The sequence below is a fragment of the Notechis scutatus genome, chromosome 4 (assembly GCF_049901735.1).
Source record: "Notechis scutatus isolate UNSWTSFEM ecotype Mainland chromosome 4, rNotScu1.2, whole genome shotgun sequence".
NCBI classification, from domain to species: domain Eukaryota; kingdom Metazoa; phylum Chordata; class Lepidosauria; order Squamata; family Elapidae; genus Notechis; species Notechis scutatus.
Window position 1 is genome coordinate 48,566,511 of NC_142012.1, and position 19,033 is coordinate 48,585,543.

Sequence of the window (19,033 nt, forward strand, 5' to 3'; positions counted from 1 at the left end):
TCCTGATAATTTACCATCAATTTTCTGCAGAATATGTTGTAAAATATTTCTTTCTATTTGTTACTGAACCACTCTATGCAGTGGATGAAACCATGCTCAGTTACATCTGTAAGTGACAATAACAAGTAACAAGAAAATCCAGGTATTTTCAGTACTGGGTAAACATACTTCTTCTAGGCTGAAAAGAACTCCTCCAATTGGGGCACCAAACGCTACTGATACTCCAGCTGCTGAAGCAGCAGATAATACCTAGAAAACAGATTAGATAGTTTTAGATTATCTAAATACCAATTAATGAAATATGCTAAACTTACGTTCCAAAGGATTTGACCTGGCCTATGCAATATTAAATATTACAATGTGACATTTATTTTTTCCTTAACTCAAACATTAATTTATTTTTTGGGGGTTGCATGGCTATCAAAAAAGAAGAGGAAAAGGCAGAGTTTCTTCATGAAAGTAATGAACAAAGGCAGCGAGCAGCTCAATTCCCATCTATAGCACCTTTTCCACTTTGGATCCAAACAGGTACACAGCCCTGTACAGCACTCAAATAACAAATCCTCTTTGCATCAATTAAAACTCCTTGCGCTTCTTAATTATGCAAAATCCACGTACAAACTTTTCTTCCAACAGAAAGCAACTGCATTTTTATTGAAGTAAGGAAGAAGAAAAGTCTCTTTGTGGTGTATACTTCTACATTTAGCCTCGATTCCTTATCAAATTAATCCATTAAATCAATAAACACTTCTTTCCATGTTACAAAAATATTTACAAGCATGTTTTTTTTTACAACAAAAAGATCCTGCTATACGTGAAAAATTAGAGATTTGTCCATTTAAAATGTAATATTTGGCACACCACCGGCCACATGTAATTTAAAAACATTTTTGAATCTGAAATATATTTCAAGTTCTACTGAAATTAAAAAAATGAAGTTTAAAAAGGATATACCTCCCTTTTCTTTGCTTCATTTGTGCTGTACTTGGGGAAGAGGTACGAAAAGATGTTTCCCCAGCAACAGGCAACATGTACAAGAGGGCCTTCTTTCCCCAAGCTCAGGCCCGAGGCCACCGCCAAGACTAAAGTGACTGTTTTAATCATCAATGTCCACTTGCCCAGGTACCCTCGAATGATGAAGCCGCTCAATATTGTTTTGATCTAGAAGAAAAGTACATTCCAAAGAAACGTTTCTCAAAATATTTTATCATTTTCAGAATGTATGGTTCTATTTTAGTTATTTGTAATTCTTCATGTTTTTGAATCTTTGGAAGGGTTATTTATTTGACTTTATCCGGATGGCCAAATCTATGCATATAGAATTAATTATAAATTAATGTTATAATATTTATTATGGGATTTCTAACATAATACACAATATTATGTAACTTGATTATTTAGATATGTTGACATGCATTATGTAGATATTATTTATATGTATTATTTAAATACATTCTCTCATAACATATATTTTAAGAGCTCATTTTCAGCATATTAATGTTTACTGTAATAATCTCTTCCTTTATCAAATAGTATTTTCCATTCAGTATAGACGAAATAAAAATTAAGATTGCAAAGAAAAACCAAAAATAATCTATTGTAAGGAATTTCTTCTATTTTCTTTCAAATGTATTATACATCTACGTATAGGTTAAGCTGCATTTACAATCATAATATGCTAAGGCATTCAAATTTATAAGTAAGGTAATAACTTTTTCTCAAGTATAATTTAATTTTCCAAGAGCTATATTAATATATTTCTTAATAATATTTGAGAATACTTAAAATCTCTTTCCTAAATTGCAATATTCATATAGCCTGGTCTCTTTTATCAAATTCTAGCTTCTTATTTCTTCTATAAAACAACAATATACAATTAGTTATATACAGCAATATTTTTTATAAATTTATTTTCAGCACAGTTAGGTATAACTATAATTTATTTCTTACCTCTGGTATCCCTGATCCACAAGCATAAGGTGCAAACACCTTCACCAAAGAAACTGCTAAGAAAGCAAAGCTCAAAGCCCAGAAAATGTACATTATGTAGTTCATTATATAGGAACCTGGTCCCTAAAACAAAACAAAGTCAACTTTAGTAAATCACTTATTTTTCAAATAGATTCCCAGCTTTAAAATCAAGCTTACAAACACATCACACTTTATGATCAAACATATTATTTAGAATACTGATGAACCATGAGCATTTGACCTATGACCATAAAGTTACAACAGTAAATGTATGGTGGTTATGACTGGTCCTCAGAGTTTTGTGCCCCATTACCTCCGCAGTGACACCATTCCAATCTGAGTCTTGGCAACTTGGCAACCGGCAACTTACGGCCAATTATAGCGCCCACAATTACACCAATACTATTTGTCACCTTCGGTGCAGGTTTCATCCAAAAGTTAATGGGGAACCTGGCAAGGAAAGTCTCAAAATCACTGGGATAAGTCTTTTCTGTTGTGCATTCTTCTCCCCAGCCCTCCGGTGCTAGAGCCATGCTGGCTTTGTACATCCTCCCCAAACCATATAATGCTTCTTGCACATCCCTGATTCTCACTGCACATTCACACAACTTTCCCGACCCATTCCTCATGCACACCCTCAGACACTTTGACTCATGCCTCACACAGCACCCTAACGCCTGCTCTTGACCTTCACTGCATCATGCCTCCCTGCACACCCCCTTGCTCTTTTTCCTACCTGAGCAATTACTTACCGGTCTACTAGCCTGGGATTTGCAACTTCCTACCGGTTTCCACATTTTGTTTGTGGGAAGCCAGCAGGAAATTGCCTTGCTTAATGACCCTGGGATTTATTTTAACAATATCAACTTGAACTGCAGGATTGCTATCATTAAGCAATGCAGTTGTACTTTACAACTATATTCCTTCACAACAGAAATTCTGGTTCCAGGCTTTCATAAGTAAAAAAAACTACCTGTGTTTATTGTCCAAAGAGTGATTTATAGCATGCAGGGGGGGAAAAAAGATAGGATAAGTTTTAGTAGTACTGTAAGGAGACAAAATTTATGTATTAACTAAAAAAATTTCAATAACATCCATGGCCACCCTGAAAATCTCATACCTCAAATATGGTTAATAAAAATGCTCTTTAATATTTGTGATAAATAGCTAATCCATTACAGAAACAATGCTTAATAAAGTATCATTTTGCCCTTTGGAAGGCCATCAAAATCTAGCATTTTACCCTGGTGTTGGGCTAGAATGAGAATATCTGGAATTGGTTATGGGATGTCCCAAAGGGATGACTGAGGCACCGAGTTTTGTTTTGATAATTTATAATTTTACAGTTCTGGGTTTTATTGTTAATATAAACCTCCAAGAACTATGTTTAAGATATACAGCCATACAAATCTTATAAATAAATTATAAATAGATAGATAGATGATAGACAGACAGACAGCCTGGAGACTAAAACATATGAAGAATAGTTGCAAGAATTGGGTATGGCTAGTCTAGAGAAAAGAAGGACTGGGGGGATGTGATAGCAGTATTCTAGTATCTGGGGGTCTGCCACAATGAAGAGAAAAATCAATTTATTTTTCAAAGCACCAGCAGGTACGACAAGAAACAATGGATGGAAACTGGAAAAAAGCAACATGAATTAAGGAGAAACTTCATAAGAGTGAGAACAATTAACCAGTGGAACAGCTTGCCTTCAGAAGTTGTGGGTGCTTCATCACTGGAGGTTTTTAAAAAGAGACTGAACAGCCAATTGTCTGGAATGGAATGCTTGAACTAGAGGTCATTTCCAGCTCTATTCTGATTGATCTAGAAAAAACTTTCCTATTGTTAGGGTTTTCTCATCAAGGCACTGATTTCTCCTTAAAGACTTTACTTACCTCTGCTTGACCAATTATTAATTCTGCCCATGTTTTCCATAATGGACATTTATCTCTCTCTTCAAATGTTGTTTCATTGGACGCCCAGCAACATTGTTCATGATTGAACCACAGAGCACTGAGACAAATGCCTTCCTTTAAATCAGTCATCCAATCTGCAGCAATATCTATCAATCCAGCCAAAGCACCTAGTGCATAAATACAGAATGTTCCATACTTTCAAAGAATAGACACACTCAAAATTATAATGTACTAAAAACACAAGTCTTACTGAGGTTGCTTTTTTTGTAAGAAAAAATTTAAATATTACTTTCTATAAATAATTTTACAAAAATGCGGAACATCATAACTTTGTCTTTTTCATGTTAAAATATTGAATATTACATCATATCAAGAACATGGGACATACTTTGGAAAAAATAAACATATCGTATAAAGCTTATAATCATGCTGCTTCATGCTAGTTATTTATAATTAACATAAAATTAGTGTAACAAAACATAATATTAGCAATACATAACCATACAATAATAAAAATGTTGGAAGAAGGGATTCTAATGAATAGAGTAATAAATTTGATTCTGGTATTTCTATTCATAAATAGAGATTGACGTAAAAATCCTGATTTCTTCATTCCCTATTTTAACATTTCACTATTAGTTCATATGTTAATTTTTGCTTGGGTAAACTATAAGCCATAAAGTTTATAGCTCCAGCAGTCTGATGCTTTGGGGATAAATAAGCAAAGAAAGCAACCAACGATACTGAGTCAACCAGCTATTGCTAACTTGGATTACATGCTTAATTGCTCATTTCATAATTAAATATGCATGATTAAGGCATGCATATTTAAATATTACAATAACAATGCATGTTTTTTCTAATGGACCTATATACTATATGAAAATAAATGCATAGATTAATATAATTTCTGTACATTCTTTTTAAATAAACAAAATTATACTATCCAAGTTACTCTTCTGCAAAGCTTCTCTATTTGTGATTAGTCACCACTGAATGTTTCTAATTTCTTTTAATTTTCTAATATATCTAGTAACTCCTTCTTCTTCTTTTTTGGAGGACAAAAGAAGCTGCAGTAGAAGAATAGGCATAAAACTCCTCTGTACCATACAATATAACTATCTGGTAGTCCTTACCATCACAATGGAGCCCAGAATTTTAGTCATAAGTTGTTGTGGTTGTTCAGGCACTATGAGAGTCATAAAGTGAGTCACTTTGGTTGTTAGGCAAATCATGTGGTTGTTAAGCAAATCATATGGTTGTTAACAAATCCATTCTTGGAAACTAGCAAAAAACACTAAAAACTGGTAAAAATATTGCAAATTGTAGTCATAAATGCGAGCCTGTTTGCTGAACACCCAAAATGCAACCACATGATCATGGCACAATACTCAATTATGAGACCTGGTTGTAAGTAGTTGTTTTTAAGTACATTGTAACTTCAAACAGTCATTAAATGATGGATCATAAGTTGAGAACCACCTACAATTTAATATTTCCGTAAGATGTTGGGTTATCTGTATCTTTGGGGATATATGCTGGTCCATATGACTATACTGCAGCCATATAACCTTTTGTATTTTTATAAATCATAATTACATTTCAAGAACTAGGAAAGCAACACGTAAACAACTACTAAGCAAATAGATGTCTGTATAAATTGAAGAAATAATTGTAACAACATCTTTGGAAGAGTGAATTGTAAGTGAATTACTGAAAAATATAGTTGACTTAGGACAATGGACATTAGACACACAGTTATTGATAACATGAATTTATGCTGATATAGTGCATGCTGATATATGTGGAACTTAGTATTCCAAAAACCGAGTTCTGATAAAAAATACAACTCTAAAGGAACTTTACATTTTAGCCTCAACTGCAATTCCAGCATTTCCTCCAGGTTATCACCACAGTTCACGACTAAATCCTGTTTTTCAATCTTAGTTTTAAAAAAGCAGTTAAATTGCATTTCCTGGTTAGGATGTCACAAATAGGTAGAAGTTGGAAGAAACAGAAATACAATACATTGCTCTCGTTGCTCATTCATGCTCCAATGAACTGAGGGGTTTGTTTGTTTTTGTGGAACTAATATGATTCAACAAACTAAAATGTACAAGTCTTCAACTAAAATGTACAGGTCTTCTTGTATCCATTGCTTCAACTTTTAAAAAGTTAAATGGAACTTTACAACTTGCTTGATTTGTTCTGTGCCCAAAAGAAAAAACTTATCTAATGTATATAGGTTAATATTTTATTTGGCATAAAACCAAAGAAGATTTTTTTTTCTCAACCAGCAATACTTGAACATTTTATGTTCTACCATAGATCCGTAGTATTTTAGTAGAAATAAAATGTGAAAGGAACTCTTCTAGTGCAATTAGCAGAATTATATGACTGATTCAGGACTGGGAAGCAAAAGTTCTTGTATATAAACTGCATAGCTTTCAATACCAAGCAGACAGAAAAATATGAGAATCCTATCTAGGCTCCATTGCCAATTTTCACTGAGTACTATGGTTATCCTAAGCTTATTTATACAAGTAGTCCCCTTTTAGCAACCACAAGTGACAAGAGGAAAATCACAAGACCATGTCTATGTTTACAATTTTACTTCAGCTTTCCTTTGCTCTACAGCAGGAGTGTCAAACTTGATCCCGTCATGGTCCGCATCAAGAGTTTGTTTGCCCTTGGGAGGCCAGGCTGGATGTGGTCTGGTCATCGTGGCCAACTGGGTAGGATGGGCGGGCCCGGGGCAGCAGGGCCCATTCCCTCGCTGTCTCTAGGATGGCCCCGTAGGTCAACACAGCAGCCTATTGCGGACCACATCCAGATCACGTGTTTAACATGTCTGCTCTACAGCATCAGAATTTAATCCCAAAATGGTGGAGATGATTTCTGGAATGAAACTCGGAGTGAGCCAAGTAAAAGGGCAAATCTTATAACATCTTTTCTCCACTCCCTTGTCGTTTGGAATATTCTCCCCATCCCTAGGATAAATTAGCAAGAAGAGTTAATTTTTTTTATCACCACTGGAATTTTGAATAGTTATTGCCCAAGGCAGTCTCTGAGCAAGATCTTCCTATAGATGGAATCTTGAGCTTTTCCTTCAGAGTAGGTTTCTACTGAATTCAACATGATTTATTTCTGAATAGAAATATTTAGAATTATATAATTAAAAAAACAAGTTCCTACCTGATGCCAATCCAGTTAGTGTCACAACCAGCCATCCTGACCATGCATCATACAAACTCTCTGTCATTTCCCATGCTGATTCTTTTTTCTTGCTATTAATCTAGATACAATATATAATTTAGATTAATACAAATCTTAATTTTATTTACAAAGTAAGATACAGTACAGATAATCCTCGACTTATGATAATTGCGTACCAAATTTCTGTTACTAAACAAGACAGTTAAATATGCGTTGCCCCATTTTTTGACCTTTCTGCCACAGTTGTTAAGTGAATCACTACAGTTGTTAAGTTAGCAACACAGCTGCTAAGTGAATCTAGATTCTCCATTAAATTTGCTTGTCAGAAGGTCACAAATGATCATCATGTGAGCTCGGAATACTCAACTGTCAGATGCCAGTTGCCAAACATCTCAATTTTGACAACATGACCACAAGGACACTGCAACAGTCGTTAAGAATGAAAAACGATCAAAAATTACTTTTTTCAGTGCCACTGTAAGTTTAAATGGTCTCTAAATGAATGGTTGTAAGTCGAGGACTACCTACATTTGTTTCCTTGTTAAACTCAGAGAAGCAGAGAACAGTGAAAGCAATGATGAGCTTCTTATGGATGGGTGGATGACCAATATCTTGTTTCAGAAGGCGGGCAAATGCTTATTTTTTCAGATGAACATATAAGGCAAAATCTAAACAGAAACATCCAGCATTTGAGCATTTAAACTGATTGCTTAAGCATGTCACATTAATGTGAGAAACAACAAGAATTAAGAACTTTTTTTTCCACAAATGAATGTTTACCTATCTCTTCGAATCAAAAACCATTGGCCACCAACAACATGCTATTAATAGCTCTCCTTCCCCTTGCACTCGCTGGTCTTTCTTCCTTCAAATCAATTAACCATAAACAGTTTATAAAAGCATCAAGAAAAGTACATTTACATATTATAAATACCCTTCTGTGTCTCTCTCTGTCTTTGCATTTTTCTCGCACCCAATCAATTGTGTGGAAATCATCATAGGTTCCAACTCCAGGAATGGGCTCTTCAAGAAGATCCAGTAAATGTGTTGTACTGTTAATACTGCCTCCATTTGTCATTGTATAATGAGTTCCTGCAGCTAAAATAGGATAAACAATGACTTAGTTCTGTAAAAAGGAAAATATATAATTCAGTAGCAAAAGGAAATGGGAAAGGAAAGTAAATATACACATATAAACAGACACACATACTACATACAAAGTACAAAGAAAAAAATGGAAAATGATGCCTGATGAATTAGAGAAGCGGCAATATCTTGCAGTGGAACAAATGGGGTGCTGCAAGTTTACTAACCTCCCTCAGGCTTCCCTTCCATGCAATCAAAATAGCTGTATTAGAGGATGTATTGTATTTTTGAATTCAAAATACCACTTTCCTGCCAGATTACTTTGATTCAGCATCAGCCTGCCTCAGTTACATTGAAATGGAAGCTCCATTGTGAGGACATATCAAAGCAAGCTTGTTTGGATGTTATATGGAGAAGTTTTCATTCTTTTGAAGTTATATAAATTGCACTTACTTTATTTAATTTCAAAGAATGAAGACTTCTCCATATACATTGTATGATTCAATATATTGAAAGGTTAATTGAAAATCGATGAGCCATGAAGAATCAAATACTGTAAATTACTACTTTTACTTTTCTTTTCTTTTTTTGCAATAACAACATTTTCAAAAATAAAATAAAATAAAAGGCAGATGATGCAAAGATGTCAAATGCTACAAAAGACACTAATAAGATTCTGGAGGGCAAAGGCAGTGCCATGTAATGACTTGCCTTCCAAATATCGTCAGGATTTTACCCTGAAATACTGTAGAGTGGAGATTGCAGCTCCTGTCTTAGTGCTGAACAAAGAGAAAGCCACCACTCTATTATTTTCTTTTGGGGAAAGGAGGTCATTTTCCCTGCTCTGCATCAAGCAGCAAATATCTTGAAGCAGCTTTAGTTAGGATAGGTCAATCTAGCAATCTAAAAAGCATTTAAATAATAAAAGTGTCGTGCTGACATAAACAATTTGATATATATAATTTGATATATTATAAATAATTTCATTTTTTTAAAAAAGTAGACACCAAGAAGCAATCTATATAGCAGAAGATAAATATACAAGTATTTAGCAAATTATCATTTAAATGTACTTATCTCCTTAAACTGCATTTTACTAAATTAACTATTGTTAACAGTATTATAGAAGGTTATCTAGAAATTATGACAAGGAATAAGACAAAGTCAAGAACAGAGCACTGTATGAAATTAAAGGACCTGTAGAAAATATTGGCATTGCAAACAGAAGGCAAATATACAGTATTATTAATATCCATAAAGAACCCACTTGGGAGATCATCATGACTCAAAGCCCTATCCAACAACAGTAATCAAAAATGGCAAGAGAATTTACTGCCATTCTGAGGGAGGAAATGAAACTGTGAGAGGGAGGGAAGGAGAGAGATATGATTCAGAACTACATGGTCCCAATCCTTCTACATTGTTGCTTCACCCACTGAAGCCAATATTATCACCAAAAACATAAATGCAGCCTAACAGCCACCAAAGCTTATCAGTTTGTGATAAAATTTATTGTATCCAAAATAAAAGAAACTAAATCATGTAAATTGAAAAAAAAAAACCTGAATTGAACTGAATACTTTATTTGGCCATGTAATTAGATACATAACAAATTTATTTCTGGGGCAGAAGCTCTCAATGTATATGCAAAGCAACAGAATAATGATAGTCATAGTACCAATAAAAGGGGGTAGTAAGGAAGATAATAAGAGACCAAATACTAACCATACTGCAGCCGTACTAAATGGGCAAATACACGTAGACATTAGACATCACTATGAGCATTGTTCACATTTGCTAATACCATTCTATCTATTTTCCAGACTTTCATCAAATAAATTTTTTCACACAATTACCTTCCTTGCACAATGTTTTTAGCAATTCAGGAAAGCAATCAGCTGAAGAAATGCTCTGAAAGTGTCCTTGGTAATAACAGGCTCATCAAAATAGGTCACACACTACAAGAGTATTAGCTAACAAGTTTCAAATAACATGTTTCAAAACAAGAGCAGAGAAACTTTCAGAACACCAGCTGTGTGCATGAATGACTTTACAGCAGCCTCCCCCCACCCTAAATCATATGTGTCATTTAAACATATGCAATCATTTCAATGTCCCAGAAACCTAATCTATTTCTTTCAAATAAATATGTATTAATACCATCAAATTCCAATATGGGTATGGCTTTATTTCTCCTTCTTATGGCTATGAATTCCTTATTTTCTTATAATTAGTCATTTTTCAAATAAATACAATACAAATTAATAGCAAACCCATTGTTTCTCAACTAAACAACTTATTGATAACAACAAGAAGCAGAAAAATATAGTGGTTAACAGCACTGGATTAGGATCCAGTGGAGACCAAGATTCAAATCCCCAGTTTGTCTTGAAGCTCACTGAGTGACTTTGGGCAGACAAATATATTTTCTTTCTACAAACATATAGGTAGCCCTTGACTTACAACCACAATGGTGACAGGCAATGGTTAAGTGAGTTGTGCCTGTTTTACAATCTTTTTTGCCATGCTTGTTAAGTGAATCATTGCAGTGAATGTGATTGTCTCAATAACTGCTATGATTCACTTAACAACTGCAATCCGCCTCCCCCCCCCCCATTTATTTAGCTTGCCAGAAGCCAGCTGGGAAGGTTGCAAACTGCAATTACACGACTGCAGGACACTGCAACTGTTATAAATACACATTGGTTTCCAAGGGCCTGAATTCTGATCACATACAGTGGGGATGCTACAGCGGTTGCAAGTGTGCATCCCTGTATCTCAATAACTATTTTTTCCTTCACTATATTTGTTATCTAACTGAATTCATTCTATATTCATTAAGATATACTTGTTATTATTATATAGCATCTCAATAACTACTTCTTCCTTCACTATATTTGTTATCTAACTGAATTCATTCTATATTCATTAAGATATACTTGTTATTATTATATAGCAACTTATATAATATAGATTGCTGAGATACGGGGCTTGAAAACCATTTTATGCTATTCCACCAATTAGAAATCTTAATGGGAAGATTTACTGGGTCTTTTGCTTAATTGGAAGAACCTGGAATAAAATTATGGCTATTTGCTATGTTTTGATTGGCTGTTACTGTGAATCACCATCAGTTCTTTCAATCAATCAATCAATCACAACTGAATGTATACAGAACATATAATCAACCAATAAAAGGCTACAATCTCCATAGTTATATTAACTGTCTTATGTATAAACATGTTTTATTCCCTAGTAGCTTTGCAATTTTTCTACCAAAAACCCTCATTCTTTGTAATACCAAAAAATTCATTCTTTATAATATTTGATCAAACAAATACTTGAAATTATTAACTTCCCAGTAACACGGTCATGCTTATAATTAGAAATGAGAAACCTGATAATGAAGTACAATACAGATGACTAAGACAGTTTCAACAAGAAAGAGATAAGGACTGGCTTGCTGTTCCCCTTCAGTTGTTTTAAATCAAGTCTCTTTGAAACACTGTTGTCTACTAGACATTATAAAACCTGCACATATATCTCTACCGATAGATTATCCTGACTGCACCAACTATTCTTAACTTTTGAATGATTCAGGAATGGGAAGACTACAGGCCTGAATATTCCTTAATCACATACATGTTTCTTTTTTTAAAAAAAGCTGCATAGGGTTTTTTTTATGAACAATATTTTATTTTATTTTTTGTGCTCTGCATTATATTTTAAAGTTAGCAGCAGAATGTCAGAAGGAAAGAACAATTTCTGAGATATATTACAATGTAAGAAAAAAAGAGAACAAAATGAAGTCTAGGTAACCTAGTGTCAAGCATTCAACAGAGCATTCATATTTAATAATTAATTGTAGTATATTTGCAACCTTTAACCTGCATTAAAAAAGAGAGAGAAATGGAATCAGTAGCTCCAATGTCAGCATGACAGGAAAGAAAACTGTTTTAAGATTTCATAATTATATTGTTCAGCTGGCAAGGGTTACATATCTGTTTGGACTAATCGGAGTTTTTCTCTCTCTTTCAAAACATTAGCATCAAGGCTTATCCATTTAAGATGCTTGGAGATTTCAAACACAAAATAACTTTTTCACAAAATACATACTTAACTTGTGGAATTCAATATTGCAAGGCATGGTGTTAGCAACTAACTTGACAGGCTGGAAAAGAAAACCAGATCTACTACTCTGTAGTTTTCCAACAGGGTTAGACCAGCGATCCTGCTGATGTGTCACCTCCCTCAGAAAAAAAGAGGTAATTTTTCATTTATTTTTTTAAAAATACAGTCCAATCATGTGTGTGATCCCCAGGATACGCTGCATGCCACTTCCTTCAGTATTCTCTTTCTATTGACAGGCCCATATAGTCTACCCAATGCAAATCCAGGTCATATAAGGCTTTTGTTCTTAAAGAATGCTCTTCTGCAGCTGCTGAAAACTGCTTGAAAGCACACCTGGTTCTCACATGATTATCAGAAGTTCCAGAGCATGGCTGTCAAACTTGCGGCCCACGGGCCAGATGCATCATCTGCTGGCCATGCCCCCGCCCAGTTTAGCAAAGGGGGGGAAAGTCTTGATACGTCACATGACGCTGCTATGATGACCCGAGTTTGACACCCCTGTTCCAGAGGCCATGCAAAAGCACACCCTATTCTTGCAGGCCTCTGCAGCTTCCAAAAGTAGTTCAAGACTAAAGTGTGCTTTCCAGCACAGTTGTTTTTAGGAGTTGGTGGATGCTGGTGTGTTACCCAAAATGTTGTGGTATCTCACTTTTGACATGTGTATCTTAAAGGATTTACCATCAATGGATTAGACTCAGTAGCGTTTTGGAATATGGCAGTATGTCTTTAAATAGCAATGGCAGAGGATAACTGCAGGAGAAGGATATATCTCCCTTACTGCATAGCTCCAAGAATTTATAGGCCATGGTGAGAAACAAAATCCTGGTGTCCTATGGGCCTTGGCTGATGGCTATCCTTACATTCTTAGAGAAGAATCTCCATTCAAACAAAACAAGATTAATAACTCAGATCAAACATACAGATCAACAAATGCTCACAGATTGAAAATTTACATCAAAATCAAATCACCCATTATACACTGCAGTTAAAGCACAGGATATATTAGTCAAAATATACGTAGAACAAAATATTTCCTTCAGTTTCAATGCCATATGACAGTCACATGAATTTTTTTTAGCAGTAGCTCACCAGAAGTTTACTTTGTCTGGTTATATAAGAATTCAACCTCATATGTTACAGAAAAGATAACCTACTGTTCAGTTTTAAATAATACAAAATGAAAGGCATAAACAGTCTTAGTACAACATTTAGAGCAAAGTCCAGGCACACCCTAATCCTGTTTAAACATTTTATTCATTATACGTATGAATAAAGTTCTCAGAAAAAAGCCCACATACCTTTGAAATAAATGTACGATTTTATTTTAGTTACTGTAATTTAATTTATACTATACTGAGTGCTGAAAAGAAAGCACTTAAAAGAGGAAGTTTCAAGGAAACCCAATATTATAGAAATAAAATATAAAGCACTATAAATATAGTGCTAATTTACTAATTCTTTTTCCTCTAGCTTATAGATTTAAGCTAAGACAGCAGCTTCCTTGATAAATACTGAAACTGGAAAAAGAAACAGTGTTATATTGAAAAAAACCTGTCTATCATATTTGTGTGCTGTTTTGCATAATCATTCCATGTCACAATCACTTCTTTAGACTGTAATAGCCATATTAACCACAAAAGTATATGTCTGCTATTTAAAATACTATTTGAACAGACTATGAATTGAATCAGCTCCCTCAATTACACCTTCTCCTTCTCCTTTCTCCATAACCTGAAAACTGCTCATCTAACAATGCTTTAAAGCACCCGGTATCGGAAAAAAGCATACAAATATCTTATAGCATACAGCATACATAATGGCATATCAGTAGAAAAATAGCACTGAAATCAAAACTTCCCGAGATTGAAAATAAAAACCAATATAATCAATTTTGTTTTTACAATAAAGGTTTTTAATCATGCAGTACATTCATATTTTACCAAGCATTCAGAGTTCCATGAAGGCGTTAAGGAGTTAATGCTAAACAGCACGTAGAGAGGCTTCAACGCCTACTAGGAACAGCATTCTCTTTCACCGAGGAGTCAAAATAGCTTCCTTAACTAATTCTGGTCATTCCAGTTCTTTCAGCCATTACTGTGGGGTTATAGTATTACACAATTTACATCAAAGCTTAAGTCTTCTATTTAAAAAAAACAAAAAACAGATACCAAAGATGGAGTCACCTGCTGATGATCTTAAGGAAAAAAAATGGCTTATCAGCAAGGAAGCACAACGCATGTAGGTAGATCTAGTGTAAAACAAATAGGAGAGGCTTGCCAAAAATGCAGCTTTTAAAAGAAATAAAAACACAAACCTTCTCTCTCACTCTGAAAGCAACTGGCCACATGACAAAAAGATAAAAGAAACTAAATCACAACACAAATTTGCTATACCTCTTTTATGCAACTCTCTTAATGGAATGCCATCTCCTCCCCCATCGTATGGTAAATAAGGATCAGAAGATACTTCCATGAGCTTGACAAAAGGGGCTTTAAGAGCACAACAGCGAGATGGTTTCTTATAGCACAGTAGCAGGCTGGGAAGCTGCCATATTCAATCAGGATTTGGACTGTGTGCGGCTTATTGCAGCAACTCTGTTCTTCCACGTTCGATGATGTCATCAAAGGGAAATTATTGCAGCCTGGTTGCTACTGACTACAAACTAGGAGTGCTTAAAGGTAGAACAGCAGATTTAATTTATGAAATCTGGTGTTTCTGAAGGTGACTAAGCAGAATGAACTGGTTTAAGGAAGTCCAAGCTAAATCAAGCAATATCAGCTTCTAAGCACTAAGTCTAAGCACTGAAAAGGCAGCCAAATCAGCCTTACAGCTTGTTTTTTATACAGTCCAAATATTAGAGATTCATTTATCTAAGAAAAGAATAATAAATACAACCTCTTCTATCCAATGCTCACTTTTTATGTTTAGATCTAGATCTGTAAACTATTACAAAGTAACAGACACAACTCACAAAATGGCTTAAAATAATTAATTTATATTCACATTCAAAAAATGGAAAATTTGCAGCCATTTAATATATTTCATTTTAAGAACACCATTGTAATCACTTAACCAATGCAAAAATCTAAGTAAAACATTCTAGTTTTAAAGCTTAAAGGTTTTAAAGCTTAAACTATTGAGATTTACAACTGTGGTATGAAACATAGAATTTGTATGCGTATCACTTTCCATATTCTTTAAGCCTGGAAATAAACAGCTGAATTCAACTTTTGAATCTCACGTCTATCAGGATAGTGGCTTCTGCTTCTGCAACATACTAGTTTGAAAAAGAGTGAATAACCAAGAGACTCAACATAAGGATTTTTGGCAACTGAAGTAGGAATGCTATTATTTCTAGAAGCCCAATTGTGGTTTTAAGCTTTAAAAATGCTTGGCAAGTTTTAGAGTTCAAGTATACTAAGTAAGGATCTTCATTTCCACAGCAGAAAAATGCTAGACATATTATTGTTCATTATTTTCAAAATCATATCCAAGAGATTGTTGTGGAATAATCCAAATTTGAACAGAGAGAGGGGGGGAGGGGGAGACTGGTCTGCCTTAGCAATCCTCAGAGATACCTACCAATTCAAGATCTTTAAGAGATCCAAAGTTTGAAGTGAAACCAACAACTACAACTCTACTTGATATGAAATAGAAGGAAGGCTAGCATTAAATAACTAAAGTGTGGAATACAAAATTGACATATCCAATTTTAGAAAAACAATGGATCTACATTTTGAGAACCATAACACATATTTCTCATATAAGAATGAAGTTAATTCATCAGAAAATTCAATTTCTTATCAACTGGATCTTGTACAGCTATAACTGATTTCGTTTCAATTCACAATTCACAGACTAATAAAATTTTAGAAAGAAGTGTAACTGTTGAATATCAGGATATGAGTCTGTTATTTGTTTCTTAAAAGTCTTTCTTTTCTAAAATATAAAAGTTTAAAAATGAGAGGATGTAGCAGTATGTTAAGACAAACTTAATTAATTCATCTTGACACTCAATGGCCATTATATGAATCTGTTTTGCTTTCTATTAGTTATTTTTATATCCACTTTTATATAGCAATGATAATCAAATATAGCAATGATTACATTTATCAATAAGTAATATAAAATTGATGTATAAAATTGATGATATAAATAAATGCTTCAATAAAGGACTCAAAATATACAGCTTTAATAATTAGAATTTAAATTATTTAAGTCAATTGCTTCTAATTGTTAAAAAAAATGCCAATCCCACTTTAAATATATTATTTCAGGGAGCATGCATTATTGTACCACTTAGTCAGGATATCCAATTTATTTCCATTATTTATTATTTTGGGCCCCTTAGTAAATCTATCTATACAGTTCCTATAACCTTTAACTAGATGAAACAGTTGCTCGATAGAGCAACAATTTTTGAGGTAAGGTATCTCAAATGGGCTAACTTACAGAATGTATCCAAAATCCACAACCCATGACTCTTGTGGAATTGAAATTTGGCAAATTTTACAAAATATTTTATGATATAAAAATTACCATAAAATAGTTTATGACATAATACAAAATGTCATAAAACACTTCCAGAGGTCAACTCCTGTTGTTTGAGTCTGCAATACAGTTTAACATGAGTTACTTTCAAGCCAGATACATTTCTGAATATCTCCCTGAATTTTTAAAGATATTTCCAATATTTCAGAAGCTCTGACATTGTTGAAGACATTTATTTATTTATTTGTTTGTTTGTTTATTTATTTAGCATATGGCATATCACACATAGACTAACAATATATATATATTACCATTTCACCTAGATTAGTAAAACACAATATAAATATTCAAAAGATGTAAGTTCAAATACCAATATAGGCCATTTAACTATTGAAGCACAGCAAATCAGATACTGGACTGGTATATGCCCTCAACTTACATCCAGTCAGGATGTGATCTACAGTTTAACATGTGACTCGTTACATTGAGGGAAGCATACTATGCAGATGCCATGTGAGGTGTGAATCATATTCAGGGTTGTCCATTGCTGATATAGTAGTTTCAAAGCTTGGCATTGTTTTTGTGGGGTTATTTATATGTCTTCCTATATCTGGATGTTCAGCAGCCATTTGGCTTTCCATTGGGAATCAATGTTAAAGCTGTTGGGCAAATGTTATGCAAGTGTTAGTGGGTTTCCTGGATTTGAGTCTTCCGGCTGATAAATGAGGAAAGTTGGCATGCACTGGTAGGAGTGAGATGTTCATAATTTTTCTGTATTCTCTCACTAGTGCATCTTGCCTTTGTAAAGTTGGCAGTGCTATATGGCTCAGAACAAGAAGCCATCAAGTCGGAGTGGTTTTAATACATTTGTTTATAATCCTCATGGTGTCGCTGACTCTGGCATCTACCTAACTAGTATGGCAGATGTTAAGCCATGCAGGGGCACTGTATTCTCTAGGTCAGGGGTGTCAAACTTGCAGCATCACCTTGTTGTCATGTGACATATTGCGACTTTTTTCCATTGCTAAAATAGGGTGGGCATGGCCAGCGGGTGACGCATCCAGCCATGGGCCGCAAGTTTGACACCCCTGTTCTAGGTGTATCTTATAGGAAAGACTTGGTACAATTTTATTCCAAGTACTTTGGATGCAGATTATAGGGGAGTAAGTTGTTGTTTAATAAACCTTTGGGGCTTCATATGCCACTTTATTGTTAAGACAGGAGCATAGTTACCATTTTGCTTAAGAGTGAGCCTGCAGTCTGTGAAGAATTTTCCCAAGATTTTAAGATCTTTGGACAGGAGACTGTCAGCTAACCTCCATGTGTTTTTCTTATACTGCTATACCAGGGGTGGGCAAACTTTTTGGCTCAGGGGCCGCATTGACTTTTAAAATTTGACAGACGGGCTGGGTCAGCACAAGATTTTTGGGAATCGCCCCCCTTCCCCCCTCTTCTCCTCCTTCCCCTCCCCTCGGAGGCCCCTGAGTCAGGAGTTGTTGCCTCAGGAAGGGAAAGGCAAAAGGAAGAGCCGCGGCGGTGCTTTGCAACGGGAGCAGCGGCACCGGAGGCTCAGGCTCAGCGGCTCCTGGTTTTGACTTTTCCTTCCCAAGGCAACGCGGGACTGGGCCGCACGGAGCTGCGCCGGCAGTAGCAACTCCTGACAGCCCCAGCCGGACACCTGAGCGGAGCCCGGGCGAAACTGCCTGTTGCTGCTGCCGGAGCACCGCCGGGTCACCTCCTCCAAGAAGCCCGCCCGCCCGCCGGGCTTCCCTCTGCCGCGCGGCTCGGGGCCAGGCGCGAGCGCCCGCAAGTTAAAAAGGAAGCCGAAAGTTGCTGGGAAGTTGCTCGGGTGCTGGGAGCAGGCTTTTAAAGTGCCGCCCGAGCAAAGTTTAAGCAGCCCGCCCGCCTGCCGGGCGGAACCCTTCCTGCTCCTCGGCGGGAACGCTCCAGCCTGCAAACTTTGCCTTTGCAAAGTTTAAGTCTGGAAGCCCCGAAACCCAAGCAACTTCCCAGCAACTTTCGGCTTCCTTTTAACTTGCAGGCACTCGTGCCTGGCGGAGGAAGCCCGGAGCCTCCTCCAAGCAGTCCACCCGCCCGCCCGCTGGGCTTCCCCTCTGCCGCGGCTTGGGGCCAGGCGCGCGCCAGAGTTAAAGGAAGCCGAAAGTTGCTGGGAAGTTGCTCGGGTTTCAGGCTTCCAGGGCTTTGCAAAGGCAAAGTTT

The 19,033-nt window shown here is 35.6% G+C and overlaps 1 protein-coding gene across 13 annotated transcripts in view; it reads right to left on the minus strand.

Annotated features, from left to right (window-relative positions):
* Positions 1 to 19,033, minus strand: part of CLCN3 (Cl-/H+ antiporter 3) — a 46,708-nt gene that overhangs the window by 17,992 nt on the left and 9,683 nt on the right. For 4 of the 13 annotated variants that reach the window (XM_087963350.1, XM_026678866.2, XM_026678868.2 and 1 more), the window contains exons 3-8: positions 8,041 to 8,204; positions 7,086 to 7,185; positions 3,870 to 4,057; positions 1,951 to 2,073; positions 955 to 1,161; positions 169 to 249 (exon numbers count right to left, since the gene is read on the minus strand). In XM_087963350.1, coding sequence (XP_087819476.1) covers positions 169 to 249; positions 955 to 1,161; positions 1,951 to 2,073; positions 3,870 to 4,057; positions 7,086 to 7,185; positions 8,041 to 8,204 — 863 coding nt within the window. Of the gene's footprint in view, positions 1 to 168; positions 250 to 954; positions 1,162 to 1,950; positions 2,074 to 3,869; positions 4,058 to 7,085; positions 7,186 to 8,040; positions 8,205 to 10,048; positions 10,150 to 12,308; positions 12,388 to 14,250; positions 14,390 to 14,716; positions 14,899 to 19,033 lie in introns of those variants that run through there. The other 9 variants (XM_026678870.2, XM_026678867.2, XM_087963355.1 and 6 more) reach the window with 7 other exon arrangements.